General features: G+C 43.4%; 2 protein-coding genes across 16 annotated transcripts in view; both read left to right on the forward strand.

The window, feature by feature from the left end:
• The first annotated feature begins 2358 nt into the window (after positions 1–2358).
• Positions 2359–5288, forward strand: LOC120727346. Its single transcript, XM_040021581.1, has 6 exons — positions 2359–3695; positions 3790–3861; positions 3961–4079; positions 4163–4223; positions 4314–4408; positions 4844–5288. Exons 1-6 carry the CDS (start codon positions 3660–3662, stop codon positions 5286–5288), a joined length of 828 nt encoding a protein of 275 aa, XP_039877515.1. The 5' UTR covers positions 2359–3659.
• The window catches only part of LOC120727345 (protein NLRC3-like), a 31244-nt gene continuing 15098 nt past the window's right edge, over positions 3548–19693 (forward strand). For 3 of the 15 annotated variants that reach the window (XM_040021564.1, XM_040021569.1, XM_040021568.1), the window contains exons 1-5: positions 15223–15275; positions 16589–16724; positions 17052–17183; positions 19000–19134; positions 19451–19585. In XM_040021564.1, the coding sequence (XP_039877498.1) occupies positions 16615–16724; positions 17052–17183; positions 19000–19134; positions 19451–19585 (512 nt within the window). In that variant the 5' untranslated portion in view covers positions 15223–15275; positions 16589–16614. The other 12 variants (XM_040021575.1, XM_040021570.1, XM_040021566.1 and 9 more) reach the window with 12 other exon arrangements.

The following is a 19693-nucleotide window of genomic DNA, read 5'->3' on the forward strand; positions in this document are numbered from 1 at the left end:
AAAGATCTAAAGATTTGCATGAGGAAAAACTGAATAACACCTTTAAAATGTTCGTTTTTCCCTTTTTTGTTCGATTGTAATGTGATTAATACAAAATATTTTAAAGAAAACATTTTAAAGAAAGAAAAACTTGCCTAATTAATCATTTTATCCTGTGATTTCTTTATTTCACAATATTTTTTACTGATTAAACATGTTGTTTGTGTTATTGTTACGGCTGCTTTGATGATTTAGGATTCAGTTTTTGCTGCATGTTGTCATTAAATCCTGTTTCGCCTGGTTTGCAAGCAAAATAACAGGAGACAATGTGATTAGGGCTGAGTATCAATTTCAGTTCCTACAACTGCTTCAGTTCCCATTAGTAGTAATACCTACACTTTTTTTGATTTCACTTTTCTAATAGTTTCACAGGCTAATAGTTTTTAAACAGAATAGCACAAACAACATGTATCCCTTTAGAAATCAAACTGTGATACTTCTAAAAGCACATATTCACACCCAGCCACACTAGCACTGTATCAACCCCCAATGTTCCTTTAATGCAACTAGCCCTATAATTATCTACTGGTCACAAACACACTGCAACAGTAAGACTTGTTGATTACACATAGATGATTTATCTACTTTAGGAGCATTTGACTTTTTCTTTAGCGCTCCGAAAAGACACAGAGGCTAATAGTTTTAAACAGAGCACCACAAACAACAACAGGTATTCCTTTAGAAATAAACTTTTCTGGTGTTACTTCTAAAAACTACAGATTCTTAACTAGTCACACTCTGCAACAGTTAGACAGAGTGGGTTACAGTTAGGCCCCCAACAGTCAGCAAAAGAAGTCATAAAACAATAAAAGAGGCTCCCTTTATCAAGAGCATCCCAGCACTCACACATCCCAACTGTAGTTTATTGTGGGATAAAACCAAGCTCAGAGTCAAAAATAACACCCAGGTTTTTCACTTGTAGCGAAGGACATAGTGAAAATGCCTCTAATTTAGACAAGAGTTTCTCTCTCTGAGCCTCAGGACCGGTGCATGGAGGGCTGGGGCCTCTTCTGCCCCCCCAACGGAGACCACGTAGGTAGTCGGAGGCTGTAAGACAGCGGCTCTCTGGAGAAATCTGATATCTCAGGAGGATGACAGGATTCAACCAGAGAAGCTGCTTCATTATAAACGAGGTTCATAACTGAAATCTATGATACACATAAACACCCGTCCATGCACTTAAGTAGTGAGTGAGTATTCACTCCAGTGATGAGCTGTGAGAAAGAAACTGCACACACAGCGATCGGGCGTTATCAGCGACCATAAGATTATTATTGCCAAGCAAGGACCCGCAGCTGGAGCAGGCTGAAGAAATCCTTTAATGCTGATGCAGGCTTCACAGTGTAGAAATGAGAACTCTAAGAAACAAAACAACAGAAGTCATGTATGAAACACAACACAGTTAACATGTGAAGCACTTACAGTTTTTTCTGATGGCTTGAGCACATTTTTTGTAACTATTGGCAATTTTTGCAAAACTCTACACACAAGTAAGAAAACTCTTCACCCAATCAGCAAAACATTGTAGTTTCCTTGTAAAAGCGAATAAGCCTTAACTTAACTGATTAACTCTCCACACCTTTGTAAAAATGGTATTTTTGTGTCCAACAGTTAACACAAGCCATCATCTACTAAGCACACAATGCACCAACTACACACTGATGGCATGAATGAAAAACACATCTGGCTTTTGCTTTCTCTGTGCACAAGGTAGGCCATGTCAGATTGAGCTCATACTTCTGTTATAGATCCATCCAGTGCTACAAGTCTTTGTGCAAAGTGACTGTACTCACCGATTCTCATTTCAAAATGTCCTCATGATGCTTGCTACAGTGTAGCAGCTCGAGTTAGGCTGGACCCGTTGGCCAGCTTCCCTCAGGGTCACTCCACGGTTGATGACATGGTCCACTATTGTAGCTCTGATGTCATCAGCAATTCTATTTCTTACTCTTCTTACCCGTCCTCTCCCCCCTCCTCGTCCTCCTCTTGCTCCTCCTTGTCCTTGTCGTCCTCTTCATCCTACTTCTTCACCTCCACGTCCTCTTCCTCGGCCTCCTCTCACTCTTCCTGCTCCCTCCATTGTACTCCACACACAGAGCTTACCTGTATCATAGTGCTTAGGCTGATTGCAAAGTGAACTAATTATCTAAAAAAGCTTTCACATGTGGCAGTGTGCCAGACAGTTGACAAAATAGTGTAAATAATGGCCATAAATGTGTATAGTTTTGCTAGGAGTGCGTTGATCATTTGGAAATTGAGTGCAAAGCAGTGAGTTGTGTTTACAGTTCTGCAAAAAGAGTGCTGTGCAGTGGATTGTAGCTACAGGTTTGCAAAGTGTGTGTTACAAAATGGCAAACTGAGTGCAAAGCAGTGTTTGTGCTTTTAGTTTTGCACACTCAGTGAGTGGTTTTGCTATAAGTATCAATAGTTTTAGGAATTGTGCTGTAAGAATCACAGTTAGGGTTTAAGCATTCAGAAAAACCTGTAATAAACGCACACGCATGCGTCTTCAGCATTACTGGGTTTCTGCAGCTCCTGGTTTCCTGTTTAATACATTCACACAAGCAATCAAACGCTATGAATCGTTCCACAATGTTTGCAGTCACTTTTCTTATCCCTCCTGACTCAAGAGCATAAAGCGATCTACGTTAGCTCTGGGAATTCTGACGGTCGTTCAGTAAATCTTTGTTTAATCTCTTTATTTGCTTTTTGGAGAAGTGAAGGTACAAAAACCTCGTCAATCAAATTTGCTTCGGTGGACAGAAAACAGCCGTTGTAGACTGCTTGGGGTTACCTTTTATAAGTATTGAATTTTCAAAAGTGAAGTCAGTTCTTCTGACCAGGTTCAGACCAGGATGAACACAAGTATGATACTGGACCCACTAGAGAACTGGTCCCAGCTGTGGGTTCACCTCCTCCTGCTGAACTCATAGGACAGACTCTAATGTAGCATCACGTTCATCGGTCACTCCTGACCTCCTGTGAAGCATGACGAATGTGTAATTAATGACTTCATTATTTGGGGCATTATTGCTCTAAAAATCATATTAATAGTATTATTATTATTGTGCTTTAGGCTGCACTGATAACGCAGAGGTCTCTTCTTCCTCTGGGCTGTTTAAAGGGCCAGTTTGTCCAAAGCTGTGTATATACCAGCTGCTGTCAGGCTTCAGATGTCTGCATTAGTCCACAGTCCACTGTTTGTAAGCCATTGCTTTACTGCAAAAGTTCCCATCTACTGTAAAGAAATGGAGATAAGCAGGCACATAATATGAAAAGGCATGCTGGAGCTGACTTTGTCTTTTCTGATCCATCGGTTTGTGTGGCTCTTTCCACAGGAGGGACCTAACCCACACTTTATTTACTTATATGATAAGTTTAGTGGAGTGTAGTGCAAAATACACAGTGTTTACTTTTAATTTAACAACATGAAGCTGCATCAAGTTTCCATGGTGACTGCTCAAGAAATTCTGCATTCATAAATAAACATCAGACTGTCAAAAGAGCTCATCTGTGCGAGACCACCGAGCTGAGAGCATTTTCAGGTCCAGATCCCCCGTACGCCATCGTTGGAGAGCAGTTGACGTTTTTCTTCCTGACTTTGATTTGAACACGTTTAAATGGAAAAGAGTCAAGGAATCTATAAGCCTATCAGGGTATGTGACGCTTTTGCTTTTACTGCATTTCAGTAATTTGAAGAATTTGATGTCGTTTTAAGTAACAATGACTAAATTGCTATTTCTTTGACAGGTGTTGTTCAACACACCGATTTATGAACGTGCTCTAAAGATCTGCTGGCATCTTCCGGGCTACAGGACTCAGGTTAGACCCAGATTCATGCAAACCAAAGCTGACAGAAAATATCAGGTCATTTCTGAGGACCTGAGAGTGGTGGTGATTAAATGTCTCCTTTACTTTTAGGTTGCGATAATGACGGAGTTTCTCAGACTTCAGCAGGAAGATCTAATTCCACCGAACCTCACTGCTGAAGATCTGAGAGATCTTTTGGTGGAGAAGAGCAGGGAGACGCTCAGAGAGCAGTGAGTTACTGTCACGCCTGAAAGTCTGTTTGTGATGACGTGTAAGTGCTGAGAGAAAACCTCTGCTTTGCTTTCTTTTGAAGGCTGTGGGAGTTTGAGTTAGAGGATTTTGACGAAGAGGAAGCCAAACCTCTTCTAAGGCTGGTAAGACGAGAAAACCCACAAGACTTTTTTTTCATTACGTGCACATAACCTTTACACATAAGCGCACTGTAAATGTGTTTTCTGTTTCAGGTGTGGGCGGTGAACGTCAGCAATAAAATGAGGGACGTTGAATTTGAAGCCAGGTTGCTTCTTCAGTTCCCAGAGGCCGTACCTCCTAAATTTCAGTGAGTCACATGTAACATACAGTTATTAACCCTGTAAGACCCAACCCATCAAAAAACAGCCAGAAAATTCAGATTCTTTGGAACTGAGATGTTTATTAACCCTTTAAACAAAAGCCACACATGAGTTCTTTGCTATGTCATGTTGTGTATGATTTACTTTTATTGTGTATTTATTTTTTGTATCACATTTGATACACTGGGTGTTTTTGGCAACTTTTTGTTAACGACAATGTTAACTTTAGACTAAAAAAGAGTTTTGTCCACAACATTTAGAAATTATAGCAAGTATTGATCATGTTGATGAGATGGAGGTCTCAGAAACTCATGTATGATACAAAGGTGGTTACAGGGTTAACAGTCCAGCTACAGTGTTTCAATATTTAAATGATGCTTTGAATATGTTTAACAGATAACTCTTATCATGTTTTTCTACAGAGCACCTAAACTCCTCAGCGCGGTGAAGGATTACGTTGAAATCCTGAAAAAGAAGCAGCAGGAACAGCCTAACAGCAAACTGCTCACCGCGCAGGAGGTAGTGGTCGAGGTAGTTCCCCGCGTTCTCCAGGGCTTCTGGGAGCTTCCTCCTCGTCCCCTCCTAAACATGGCCTCCCAGAGTCTAAGTATCCTCTCCACCAGTGTCACCAAGGCCACTTTAGATCGTGTCTCCAAGAGCCTCGCGGCGATGGAAACACAGGCCGTCTTCACCCGCTCTATCCGAGACGATATGGTCGACAGCATCCTGACGGAGATTAGACAGAAATTTCCTGAAGAAATTCTGTCTATCCAAGTTGCAAACTTTGCACCCCTGTTGCTGAAGACCATTGCTGATGTAGCAAGGATCCGGATATGTGAAATCTTTGAGCCCCCCTTCAAGTCCTGATGTGAAGAGTACAAATGGTGAGCGCTCCTCTGACGGCCTTTCAGTGGCAAATGTTCCACCAGCCGAAGAAGCTCTGTCAGAAAGTGTTGCAGAGCCCGACGTTCCCTGTGAGGAACTTCTTTCTGAAAGGGCATCCAGTCTGAGTACTCGGGACCTTACGATCGAAGGAGCTCTGTCAGAAAGTGTTGCAGAGCCTGACGTTCCCTGTGAGGAACTTCTTTCTGAAAGGGCATCCAGTCTGAGTACTCGAGACCATACGATCGAAGGAGCTCTGTCAGAAAGTGTTGCAGACCCTGACGTTCCCTGTGAGGAACTTCTTTCTGAAAGGGCATCCAGTCTGAGTACTCGAGACCATACGATCGAAGGAGCTCTGTCAGAAAGTGTTGCAGAGCCCGACGCTCCCTGTGAGGAACTTCTTTCTGAAAGGGCATCCAGTCTGAGTACTCGAGACCATACGATCGAAGAAGCTCTGTCAGAAAGTGTTGCAGAGCCCGACGCTCCCTGTGAGGAACTTCTTTCTGAAAGGGCATCCAGTCTGAGTACTCGAGACCATACGATCGAAGGAGCTCTGTCAGAAAGTGTTGCAGACCCTGACGTTCCCTGTGAGGAACTTCTTTCTGAAAGGGCATCCAGTCTGAGTACTCGAGACCATACGATCGAAGGAGCTCTGTCAGAAAGTGTTGCAGAGCCTGACGCTCCCTGTGAGGAACCCTATGGCGAGTCCAAATCCTGTGTTGAAGGCGAAGATCAAAAGATCAAAGGATCTTGTTCGGAAATTGGGCCGGTTCCTGATGTTCCCTTTGAGGAACCTTTTCCAGAACCTGAAGCCAGCATGAAGTCCGAAGACCGTCAGATCAAGAAGAAGAAAAAGGGCTTCTTCAAAAGACTGAGAAGTCTGTTCTGCTGCTGTTGCAGACCAAAAGTCACCGACTGACACTGAAGCTGTGACCCAGTGTTGGTGTTGCAGTAACTCTAAATATGTAAATATGTTCCTTAATGATTGTTCTTCATGTTTTTGGGGGTTTCTTTAGTTTTCAGTGGGCTGGGTGTTTTTTCTCCTCCGTGTTCTTTACTTGATTCTTGTTCATAGTTCCTGATTTGTTTTCCTAGTTCTTGTTTCTTAGTTTGTAGTTTCTTGAGTCCACCTGAGTTTCCAGCAATAAAAGCTGCCGATTCAAGTTTCATTCCACGTAAGAGTCCTGTGTTTGGGTCCTACTACCTGCCTGTCACAGCACACCATGACAGAAACTTTATAAACTCATTCATATTTCTACACGAGTCTCCAGCTATGTTAAAGATTTTTTTTCTTTCAAACATTTGTAAGAATCTCTTATGGTTCTCAAAATACTTCCACAAGTCCAGTAAGTGTAGTGCAGTAACATATTGATGGTATTATTTTTAATAATTATTTATTATTTTTAATGCACTTTGAACTGAAACTGGTATATAAAATGTACTTCCTGTAGAAAATGCAGTGTGAATGCTAATAGCTGAATAGCTTGAGTTGAATTTTTATAATTGCTGAAATCTTTGGTGAAAAACATGTTACAGTTTTTGCCCGTTGCTTGAACACATTTTGCAAAACGTCGCTCATTGTGCCAAAACTCTAACACAAGTAAACATGACACATCAAAATATACCATTCACATCTGTGCCAAACTGAAACTCTGCTGTCAAAACCTAACATTCCTCTGTCAAAATGTAACTCTGTTGACAAAATGACACATACTTGCATCACATGCAGATCAGATCAGGGGGACACACTAGTCTACTTCATATAAAACACTGCAGTCTTTCATTGTCATTGTTTATTCTGAAGGCACATTTTCAGGAGACACAAACAACCAAAAAAAGCAAATAGGCCTACTCAATATTGTCCACTGCAGCACCATCAATTCAGATAAAGCAAAACACAAACATAATACAGTAATAGAAAAAACACTATACTGTACACACAAAAAATCATGACAATTGTGCATACGTGGGCTCATGGATCCCGCCGTCTGTTGGGGTCTGGCCACAGGACCTCATCGACATCGCAACCAGTGTCTTCTCCCGCTGGGCACCGGGGAAAATATCCTCTTGCATGTCGAAACCATCCATGGATTGCTGTCACCTGGATGTAAATAGAAATATATGTGGTGGCCCCTAGAGACAAAACACGTACAAACTCCAAAGCACATTTCTAGCTTGAACTGAACTTCCAAAACAGAGCTACCTAGAACAGCGGTCCCCAACCCCCGGGCCTCGGACTGGTACCGGTCCGTGAGTTGTTTGGTACCGGGCCGCGAGAGTTGAGGCTCAGGTGTGAAATGTCTGGTTTTCAGGGTTTTTATCGCTTTTCAGCGTTATTTTGTTATCGTTTTTATCGTTAACTCGGTTTTCCTGGGTCTTTTCACGTGTGTTATGAATAAATCGTCTTTTTTCGGTACTAGTTTTATTTTGTTGTATTTATCCGCGACACCTTAAAGGCCGGTCCGTGAAAATATTGTCGGGCATAAACCGGTCGGTGGTGCAAAAAAGGTTGGAGACCGCTGACCTAGGTCACGTAAATTACACAATTGAAAGCATGAAAGCATATGTGTATTGTTTGTGTATTTATGCACAAGCATTCATATATATTCAAATCATTAAAAAAAAAAAGTTCATTTGCCTGTTACTACCACACACCAAATCTGGTCGTGGTACTTGCTGAACTGAGAGACACAACAGCAGAGGTCACTATTAATGCTATAAAAGAGGCCTTTGCAAGACATGCAGTTGCCGAGACTGTGGTATCGGACAACAGGCCGCAAGTTTCATCAGAACAGTTCAAGCACTTTGCTAAAGAGTACCAGTTCACACATGAAACGAGCAGCCCCAGGTACCCCCGAGCCAACGGGGAGGCAGAACGCGCTGATCGTACCATTAAAGACTTGAAAGGACTGTGACTACAGCAGAGCACTGCTAGCGTGCAGGGCCACCCCACTGGAACATGGGCTCTCACCGGTACAGTTGCTCATGGGGAGACACCTGCGTACCTCTCTGCCACAAGCTGCTGCGAAGCTGGTGCCAAAGTGGCCCGACCTACAGGCTTTTCGCGAGAAGGATGAGGAGGGGAGGCGTGAGCAGGCAAAACACTACAACCGCAGACATAGAGTCAGGACAGAAGGTGTGGATTACTACTGAAGGAACCACTGGAGCAGTAGTTGGACCTGCCAGTGCTCCCAGATCTTATGCGGTAGAGACAGACAGGTTTTCTAAGGAGAAATAGGAGCCACCTCACACCAACAGGGACTGTTACCAGATCTGGTCGAGCGGTGAGACCTCGTGTAAGATTGGATGTGTAATTCTCTGAAGTTATCCATTCAGGCCCTATTCAAAGCTGGCTTAGGCTGTTAGAGATGTTTACAATTATGTGTTTCGTTTAAATGTAAGTGAACAAGTGAGAGATGTGTATCATTTTAACGTTTGATAATGCTCTGCATTCCTGTTCTTGTGAGCTGAGTGAGTCATTGTGAAGTATGTCTTTAGCTAAAAGGAGGTGTAGCGGGAGACTACTGTACCCATAAGGCTGTGTGTGTGTGTGTGTGGGGGGGGGGGTATGATCTAAATTATAATATTGCTGACTGTCTGAGGCAAAATTTCCCCAAATCGAATCGAATCGAATCATGGATTGAATCGATTCGGGCAAGGGCGTCGATTTGGCATGGACGGAGGGGACATGTCCCCAACGGCAAGTTCCTGCTGTTGTGTGAACAGGCGTTGGCGTCCTGCCCCAGAAGGTCTTCGAGTCATTCTAGAGAATTCTCATAGTCAGGCCATGGTTGATGACATGGTCCACCAAAGTTGCTCTTATATCATCAGAAATATGGGTCTGTGCGTGGCCTCTTCGACGACCTCCTCCTCTTGCTCTCCCTCCATCCATGCTTGCAAAGTTCTTTAATTGGCTAAACTGAGGGCTTTTTGTAGTTGGCTAATTGGTGTTCAGTTTTTCAAGTACGTGCCTTCAGGTGTGTATTGAGTGGTTGCAATTACCCGATGTGTTTTGTATTTTGGATGTTTTCCAGGGTGGCACCCTGAAATTTCATTTTGTGAACGAAGTGTCTTATGTGTGAAATAGAGTGTAGTATGCAGGACCATGTGTGTTGCATAATTGCAACTAGGGTGCAAAGCAGTGCTTTTGTTTAAGGTATGGGTACATGTGTTTGAGGTATGGTAACAAAAGCTTCAAGTTCAAGAGCAGACTGCAGCGGACTGTACGGGCAGCAGATAGGATCATCGGCACCCCCCTGCCCTCCATCCTGGATGGAGGGCAGGGGGGTGCCGCTCAAGAACCAGGAAATGGGCAGGGAAAATCATCACAGACCCCTCACACCCTGCACACAGACTTTTTGATCTGCTGCCCTCTGGCAGACGGTACAGAAGCCTGCAGACCAGGACCACCCGACACAGGAACAGTTTCTTTCCCCTCGCCATCTCCCTTCTTAACAGTTGACCTGTCACACTGCTCCCACTGCCAGACTGCAGCTGCACCTTATGTACATTTGTAGTATTCATTCCACCTCATTCATTTCTGTATTTTATGTATATACGTTTAGATTCGTTATTTATAGTTGCTGTTGTGGATAAGGCGTAGCTTTGGGTCACGTGGTGTCGGTAATAGTGATTGCTATATCATCTGTTCACGTCCTGAGGGAATTTTTGTGAATGAGTGGGTGATGGGGGAAGTCGACTTTTGCTGACCGCTCAAGCTTGGAATGTTTTGATCACTGTTTTTCTACGGATTTTAAGGATTTGATAACAAATAAAGGAGTTTTAACCTGGAACTTTGACTTACGTTTTAAACAGCGGGCACGTCAACATTATTCCCCTATTCAGCTGCTCGGCGACTCAAAGGCTTGACAGTCGCCAATAGTTGCTTTACACAGCTTTGTGTATGTATGTGTAATGTGTGTATATAGACACGTGTGTGTGTGTGTGTGTGTGTGTGTGTGTGTGTGTGTGTGTGTGTGTGTGTGTGTGTGTGTGTGTGTGTGTGTGTGTGTGTGTGTGTGCCCTCACAGAAGGAAGGTCACAGCAGGAGCTTTTCTCGAACGCATTTCCAATCAGTTTTTTACAAGAAGTGTAGCTCACACAATGGTATAAATGTATTCTTTGCGATACTTTATAAATATGAAACTAAAGATTTTGAGTTCGTGCACGTTGTGAAACAAGAATCTAAATATTTGTGTCACAATGATTTCTATAAAAGCGTGTTGTTTATGGGGATAATGTGACAAATCTTTTGTGACCCTATTAATGATCAATGGTAATTGAAGAGGAAGCTTGAACCCTGGCTCGGGACATTTTCATGACAAGTGACAGCGCAGACATCTACTAACGAGAGAACATGTTTTATCATCATAAACACGGTGATATGAAGCATCGTTAAAGTGTCACTTCAGTAATGTTGACTCGTGTTTTTAATAATGACTTTAAAACACTAAACTCTAATTTCTGTGGTTAATTTTAAGTTTACAGAATATAACATGTGGTAAGACGACGAGTTTTACTTCTCACTGTCCGTGTTATGTGTATCTATTTATCATGTGTGCTACTTTGCCGAAAATGTTTCATTGTGTTCATGAAATAAACCAGACTTTCACTGTCTGCATCTTTTACTGTTTTCTGCTTTTGTTCACTCCAAGTTTGACAAACCTACAGATATCCAGAGTTAACTCACTAACAATGTGGAGCAGTCTCAGTGTATTTAGCTGCTTTTTCCCTGAACACAACCAACTGAGAGAAACGCCTGTAGGCCTCACTTTGGTCATGTCATGGTCCTGGGTCGGTGACCCAGCGCTTTTAGTTTAATATCATTTTCTAGTTTATGATGATGATTATTATTGTTTGAGTTCTGTGTTATATTCGGTCTGCCTCTGAGTCTGTGTCTCTGTCTGTCTATGGTGTCACCCCGTCTGTTTGTGAAGCTGTCTGTTTAGTTCTGTGTCTTGTTTGGTTCCCCGTGTCTGAGTTTCCTGTTTTATTGTGAAGGTCTCTGTCTGATGTGAGTGTGTTCAGATTACGTTTCCCCTGTCCCGTCAGCTCTGATTTCTCCACGCTGTGTTGTCGTCCTGTCTCGCATCTCCTGATTACTGGTGTGTGTATTTAAGCCCTGTGTGTTCTCCTGCCTGTTGCTGGTTTGTCTGTGTTACGCCGAGTCAGTCTGCGTTGCTCTGTGGTCCACGGTGTCCTGTTCGCCGTCTGCGTCTCTCTGCCTCTCATCCATTTTTGTATCATCCCAGGTTTGTTGTTTAGTTTTCCCAGTTTAGGTTTCTTTAGTTTATTGTTCCCCCTCGTTGCCTGTTTTGCCTCTTCCCCTCTTCCCCTCTTTGTAAATAAACTTCACTAGCATTTCATCCACTGCTCGCATCTTGGGTCCTTCTTCCTCCAACTCCACACGGCTCGCCTCGGCAGCCGTGACAGGTCATTTGAACGCTGAAGGAGATTTGTTCCATAGACACCTTATACTAGTGTTTCCTGCACTACTATGTTCTATTTAAATCCAGATTCCTTTTATAGTTTGCAGTGAAATTTGTTAAACCGTTGCTTAATGGGACAGAAGTACAAGTCACTCTTTACTAACACATTTATAGATGAGTTTATTGCTGAACGACACAGCTAGCAGTCTCACACACTCTTTAGCTTTTTCAAGTTTTGTGTGTAATGGTTTAGTCTATCAAACCTTACCCTCTTCTCCCCAGTATCACAACAGTATGACTCCCAAAGTACAGATCAGTAAACAACCAATGATTCTAAAGCCAGAACAGAAAGATACAGTTGGAAGATGAATGATTGCGTTTTTATGATGTGTAGTAAAACGACCCCCTCTTCTTCTTCTCTGTGTGTGTGTGTGTGTGTGTGTGTGTGTGTGTGTATGTGTGTGTGTGTATGCCTTAGAAGTCAAATAATACATTAGCCATACTTAAAAAAACATCTGAATTACATTTAGAACTGAGATTCTAAGTTGTAAGCAGAAATCTTACGCTCAACCAGAAACATGTTTCCCCACTTTCACAATGCTGAGGTGTCAAATCCACAACCCCCAACAGATGGTTTGTTACACGCGGGTGTGTCATTTTACGGCTTTAATGTTTCCAGCTGATAAGGAGAATGAGTGCATTTCAAATGTGCGTCCAAAGGCTTTAAACATCCGCTTTGTCTGTAACGACAGTATCAAACTACAGAGCATTGTTTTTACTAAAATGAAACATTTTCAGATGAAAACAGCTTTTCCCATCAAAGACTCGGTGCTGTTTCCTGCAGTATATTGCAAGTAAACCTGACAAGTTTGGGATCAAGTTTTGGGTGGCTTGCGACCTAAAATCCAAGTACATTTGCAATGTCTTCCCATATCTTGGTAAGGACCCCAATCGTCCCACTGGGGAGAGACTTAATGAAAATGTAGTAATGAGGCTGATGGAACCATTCCTAGACAAGGGCAGAAATGTTACCACGGACAATTTTTTTCACATCGCTTTCACTTGCGCAAAAACTTCTTAGACGGTGTGTTGATTTCTCCCTAAGATGGCAAACTGAAACACTCCAAGTTGGTGACTTTTGGAGATTTATTTCCCTGGATGATTGAGAATGCATCAAGATGAAACACAAAAGGGAAGTTCACAGCTTTTAGCAGCTCCCCCACCCCCTCAATCACACACCCCCACTCCCCTCCCTCCAGAATTCCCAGGTAACAACCTAATATACATATGAATGACTAGCCAATTTAGCTTCCACTTGGCTGAAGCTAAAGCTTAGCTAAAAGCCTACCAGCCATTTGGCTGCTCTCCGGGTTTTATAGGTAGAAAAGCCAAGTGGCTGCTCTCTGGGAGTTTAAGTTTAAGCCGCCTGTTGCAGTCATTTGGCACATTATAAGTAAAATTGAAGCACACAATCCCAAAGCACAACATCAACATTTATTTATATACAAAAATTAAAATTCTTTTTACAGAAAAGAATTGTAACTTCACAATATTGCATTAAGATGAGCAGACAGATTTTAATCTCAGCATCGTGCACACAGATTTTTCAGGACACTGGAAGAGTTCCTGCCGTGGATTTAGATGTTAGTGTTGTGTGGATGATCCCATTCTGTCATCTTTGTGTTACTAACACTGATGCTTTTACACTTTAGGACCCTCGAGACCTCTGCTGCTCAGCCGTCCTGATCGCTGCCTCCACTTTAACCAGAGGCTGTAACCTCTGATCATTTCACCTGCACCGGCAGTAAAACTCTTCTCCAGAACCAAACGTGCCATAAACCCGTCACAGCTTCATCATCAGCTCAGTCTCAGCAACATGCAGACGACCGAGCAGCAGAAACTCTGCAGGGAACGTCTGAAGTCTGTTCTTCAGTTTTCCCAGCTCACTGTTTATTGAACATGAGACAGAAAAATAACTTCACCTTTAATGTGAAACTTTTATCGCCTGTGACATATTTGCAGGAAGTTTTCATGCTGTGATTTAGTGTCACAGCCATAAATATCACACAAGGTAAAAACTACAAGTCCCAGCATCCTCTGTGTTTAGGGAGGAGCAGTGGACCCTCACCGCCCCCCTCCTGGACCCCCTGCAGTTTGCATATAGAGCCAACAGGTCTGTAGACGACGCCATCAACATGGCCCTACACTTCATCCTGCAGCATCTGGACTCCCCAGGAACCTACGCCAGGATCCTGTTTGTGGACTTCAGCTCTGCCTTCAACACCATCCTTCCAGACCATCTCCGAGGCAAGCTTTCCCAGATGAATGTGCCTGATCCCATCTGCCGGTGGATCACTGACTTCCTGACGGACAGGAAGCAGCACGTGAGGCTGGGAAAGAATGTCTCGGACTCTCGGACCATCAGCACCGGCTCCCCTCAGGGCTGTGTTCTTTCTCCTCTGCTCTTCTCCCTGTACACCAACTGCTGCACCTCCACCCACCAGTCTGTCAAGCTAATCAAGTTCGCAGATGACACCACCGTCATTGGGCTCATCTCGGACGGGGACGAGTCTGCCTACAGGAGGGAGGTTGAACGTCTGGTGACCTGGTGCAGCCACAACAACCTGGTGCTGAATGCCCAGAAGACAGTGGAGATTATTGTGGACTTCAGGAAGCTCACAGCCCCACTCCCCCCCATCATCCTGACTGACACCCCCATCACCTCTGTGGACTCATTCCGCTTCCTGGGTACCACCATCACCCAGGACCTGAAGTGGGAGCCCACCATCACCTCCGTCATCAAGAAAGCCCAGCAGAGGATGTACTTCCTGAGGCAGCTGAAGAAATTCAACCTGCCAACACGGACGATGATGCAGTTCTACACTGCAATCATCGAGTCCATCCTCACCTCCTCCATCACCGTGTGGTACGCTGGAGCCACTATCAGGGACAAACAGAGACTGCAGCGTGTTGTGCGCTCTGCTGAGAAGGTGATTGGCTGCAAACTCCCATCTCTGCAGGACCTGTACACCTCCAGGACACTGCGGCGTGCAGCCCGGATCTCAGCTGACCCTTCTCACCCTGGACACAGTCTGTTTGACCTGCTCCCCTCAGGCAGGAGGCTCCGGTCCATTCGCACCAGAACCTCTCGCCATAAGAACAGTTTCTTCCCCTCTGCTGTTGGACACATGAACAATAACCACATGACTGTCCCCACCACTAACACATGACCCTACGCTGTGTCACTGCATCATTCCATGTTTGGCACTGATCACCACCTGCACTCATGTATATATCTTTCTACGTAGCACTCATAATTCTTATTCTCATGTATATATCTCATGTATATCTCATGCACATATCTTTCTTTCTACATAGCACTTTAATTCTTATTGTTTGCACTGAAGCACCGCAGCAATTTCCTAATGTTGTAAACCTCAACATCTGGCAACAAACCCCATTCTGATTCTGATTCTGATTCTGAAAGTGAAAGTGTTGATTCTCCGTTCAGAGCAGCAGGAGGAGGAAGGTGGAGCTGAGGCAGGTGAGTGTTAACATGAATATGTTTCTTCTTATGACATAAAATAATTCCACGCTGTTCGTGTCTGTGGGTGAAACGTGAGGCCGCTCGGCTCCTCTGAGCGCTGGTTTCCTGTAAGTAGAGAGGAAGTGAGTTTAGCTGAGAGAGCAGGAGGAGAGTGAGAGCTGTGCTGAGGCAGGTGAGTGTTAACACCGCTCTGACATTACTGTGTCTCTGTGGCGGGAACAACAGGCTCCGTCAGTGGAGGCAAAAATAATCAGACTTTGGTTTTTCAAAGGAAACTACTTTATGTTGGGAGAAGCCGCGCGCTCATTGGATAACGACTTGTCAATCTCAAGTCTTTAGCCAATGAGCACGCAGGTACACAGTAAGACCCGCCCTTATCACGACGTCTTTTAAAACTAAAATGGCGAAAGAAACTCATTTCAGGCTGACTTTAAACTGTTTGAGCCACTTCCTGTTCTCAGTCCCGGCGTCCTGATCACCGAGGTTTCTGTTGCTCTGATATCTGATATCGATTATATCGGTAAACAGGCTGTAGGCAGAAACATCAGGTCTGATCGGAAAATCCCTTCAGAAACAAACTTTAAGAGTTTTATGTCCGTGTGAGGCCGCACGCTGATTGGATAACCACCTGTCAGTCTCAGGGTATTAGCCAATGAGCGCGCAGATTCACAGTAAGACCTTCGTCATTTTTTAAACTAAAACATTGACAGTGAAACTGTAACGTGTCCTGTGATCTATAAACACTCTGTGATGAATAATCTGAAGTCATTTTGAGCCTGACAGTAGTTTCCTGTCACAGAGCAGAAGCTGCAGGCAGTTTTTGGCACCTTTTATATTTAATTTATTCCAAAATGAATCAATAAAGGTAGAAAAGAACTCTCAGTGACATTAAAATCTATTTTTAAAGACAGATGTGACCAAGTGCAACAAATATAAGATGAGATGTTTACAGATATTTGAAGTATTGATCATATGTAGAACACAGAGCAGGTCCAATAACAGAGTCATCCTGCTCACAAACAGCAGTTTGGTTTCATGAGCTCACTTCCTGCAGTGATCCTCAGCTTCTCTCCAAAGGAGCCGTAACATGTGGGCTCCTCACCATGATGATGATCCCAAACACACTGAGTTCCTTCATCCACCTGATCATGTACTTATTAAATAATGTGATGGTTTTGGTGTTTTTTAAAGGCTTTGAGCCTCTAAAATAACTGGTTTGGACTTTAGGGCCAAAGCTCCAACATCAGAAAGCCGTCAGTGTGATGCTTCCAGTACAACAGCACCTCTGAGTGTGTGTGTTTACCTCTCAGACTAACTCCACCCTGACATCAAGAAGATGGAGGAAGAGGACGGAGCAGCATCTGCAGCATCCAGCTGTGTGTCTGTGAGGAGTGACGGAGTTACACAAACACCTCCACCTTACAGTCATGGACCTGCAGCAACAATGTAAGAACACTACTAACTTTATTAGTCATTTCAACATAACCATGACAGAATCATTGATCTGTGATTGGTTCAAACTGTTTGATCTGAGTTTGATTTTTATTGACTTGTTTTCTTGCTAAGATCTGAACTCTGTAAGTTTAAGTGAAGTCAGTGCAGCAGAATCAGAGAGAAGAGCTGAGAACAAACTGAGTTCATTCAGACAGAAAAAACTGGTTGATGATTGGCTGACCTGTCAGCGTTATGAGGCAGACACAATATCACAGAGTGATCAGCTGATCACATGGCTGTCAGAGAGAACTGATCAGTTATTGATGTTTGTGTTTGCAGAGGTCAGAGGTCACAGTCTCCAGCATCCAGCTGTGTGTCTGTGAGGAGTGACTGGTCCAGAGAAAGACCTCTAAACTTCAGTCATGAACCTGCAGCAACAATGTTCTTCAATCATGGAGCTCAGCTGACCATGTAAGAGAGCTGCTGACTCAGAGTTCAAAGGTTGTTTCTATAAATGTGTTCTGCCAGTGACATCATAACTTAACCTAACACTGGTCTGTGTATGAAGTATCATTTAGTGGCAGTTGTTAAAGTTGTATAATGATGATGCTAGTTTGGGGTGTATTTTCCTGCTGATGCAAATGCATCTACTTTGCCCTTTGTCTGGTGCTTTGGACAAAGACGTCCAATGAAACTCAGAACGACACAGTTTGCACCACCAGCAGGCAGAGGAAGTGGCTGACATCCAGAAATCCTACCAGTGGCTGAACAAAGCTGGACTGAAAGACAGCACAGAGGCACTAATCATGGCAGCACAGGAACAAGCTCCGAGCACAAGACCCATAGAGCCCGGGGTCTACATGGCTCTTTTTGGGGGGGTTGTGTTGTATTAATAGTGACTTTGTTTCTTTGGACCTGACCAAAATATTTTGTTTTTCAGTTCAGTTGCAACATTGACTAACACTAATGCAGGGGTCGGCAACCTGTGGCTCTTTAGTCCTTACAGTGCGGCTCCTCGTGGTTTGGGAAAATAAATTAGAAGTATTTAGCTGAAGTGTATTTTATTTATGTTCTTTTTTAACTTGTAGTTCTAAATTGGAAGATTATTGTGATATTGAAATATAAAAATAAAATTATATTTTTTATTTTTTCATCGCTCAAATAAGCGTCACACTCGTGGAAGCCGGTGTACCCGCCGAAACGCCGTGCATTTATCGAGACTTTCAGCCCCAGGTAGGCCAATTATGGACCTTCGGATCCACATTATGTCAGCAGCTGTTCTCCACCGTGAACTATGTTAAAAACAAACACCGCTCACGCCTCACAGACGACAGCTTACAGTCCTGTAAAGATGAAAGTGACTTCGTACAGCCCCGACCTGCAGACGCTGTGCGCAGAGGTTCAGGAGCAGAAGTCCCGTTGTAAACATATCACGGCAGACCCGACGATGTTTGCATGAACACGCTTTTCAGCTTCTCTTTATTGACCGCTTTTCACACACGGTTGCTGTACGCACACAGCCGGCTGTAGCTTTGCAGCTCACAGCCCGACACACACCAACACAACAGCACAGACGTTAAGGCGGCGAGGCGTGATTGCCGCTCAGTTGCGTCCACCTCCCCTGCAGCGGCGCTGCGGACCACGCCCCGCCACACACATTAACCAGGTAAAATACATATTTAGGCAGAATTTTGCAAATATCTATTTGTCATCTTTCAGCAGCATAGAGCTTTTTTTCCAATTATTTTTTAAAAGTCAGGTCAAGGCTCCAAAAGCCCAAAGGAGATATAAGGGTGGCGGCTCACAGCAGTTTTTGTTTGCTACATCATTTTAGTTCAGCTGGGTGTCTTTCCTTTGGTTATATTTCTGTAAGAGTTCAAATGTGTTCATTACATAAATAACATGTAATTTTCTCTGTAGCACTTCATGGATTTCATAAGCAACACACCTTAGTTGTTCACACAAAGCATAAAGGTAAAAAACAGTATATACAGTGTTATCTTCATTCTAGATGTCAAAAAGTATTTGTGGCTCCCAGTGTTTTCTTTTGCGTGGAAACTGGCTCCAAATGGCTCTTTGGGTCCTAAAGGTTGCTGACCTCTGACCTAATGGTATATTTTTTTAGCTGGATCGTTCTATAAAAACATGAATCAAATCTGAGAAAAGTTTCCACCTGACCTGTTGAATGTTATTGAAGCCAGAAGTTTGCCTTCATACTGTGTTTCTTGCATGCCTTTTGTGGTGTACTAATTGATGTGAAATGAATGCAATGTGGTTGTATTTGCAGAGGTCAGAGGTCACAGTCTCCAGCATCCAGCTGTGTATCTGTGAGGAGTGACTGGTCCAAAGAAAAAGATCCTCCATATTTCAGTAATGAACCTGCAGCAACAGTGAACTTCATTCATGGAGCTCAGCTGACCATGTAAGAGAGCTGCTGACTCAGAGTTCAAAGGTTGTTTCTATAAATGTGTTCTACCAGTGACATCATAAATGATTCCTAATGGTGGTCCGGGTACGATAATGCTAGTATTAATCGTAGTAGTGATGCAATCCAAGGTAATGATTTCTTCTCTGTTGCTGTGAACGTCTCTGCAGCCGTCTGTACTCTAATCTGAGACAACTATTACTGACAGAAACCATCACATCATCCAGTTTGTGTGTTTGCAGCTGCTTAAAAGATTTTAAACAGATTAATCAGTAATTCATGTCATATGAATGTGATGTGTTTGTGTTTGCAGAGGTCAGAGGTCACAGTCTCCAGTATCCAGCTGTGTGTCTGTGAGGAGTGACTGGTCCAAAGAAATAGTTCCTCCAGACTTCAGTCATGAACCTGCAGCAACAATGTTCTTCAATCATGGAGCTCAGCTGACCATGTAAGAGAGCTGCTGACTCATTTACAGGTGTTTGAAATTCTGTGACCACTTTGTAATTTTAGTTTATATTTTCAAAGTGTTTTTATTTGTAGTTGCCTGTATTTTTAT

The sequence above is a fragment of the Simochromis diagramma genome, unplaced genomic scaffold, assembly GCF_900408965.1.
Source record: "Simochromis diagramma unplaced genomic scaffold, fSimDia1.1 OVJJ01000755.1, whole genome shotgun sequence".
NCBI lineage: Eukaryota > Metazoa > Chordata > Actinopteri > Cichliformes > Cichlidae > Simochromis > Simochromis diagramma.

Excerpts from the sequence above, each read along its gene's own strand:
- LOC120727346 (XM_040021581.1), top strand. The coding sequence starts at position 3,660 with ATGGAAAAGAGTCAAGGAATCTATAAGCCTATCAGG. Across the intron at positions 3,696-3,789 it reads GAATCTATAAGCCTATCAGG|GTGTTGTTCAACACACCGAT; the intron begins GTATGTGACGCT and ends TTTCTTTGACAG. Across the intron at positions 4,224-4,313 it reads CCAAACCTCTTCTAAGGCTG|GTGTGGGCGGTGAACGTCAG; the intron begins GTAAGACGAGAA and ends TTTCTGTTTCAG.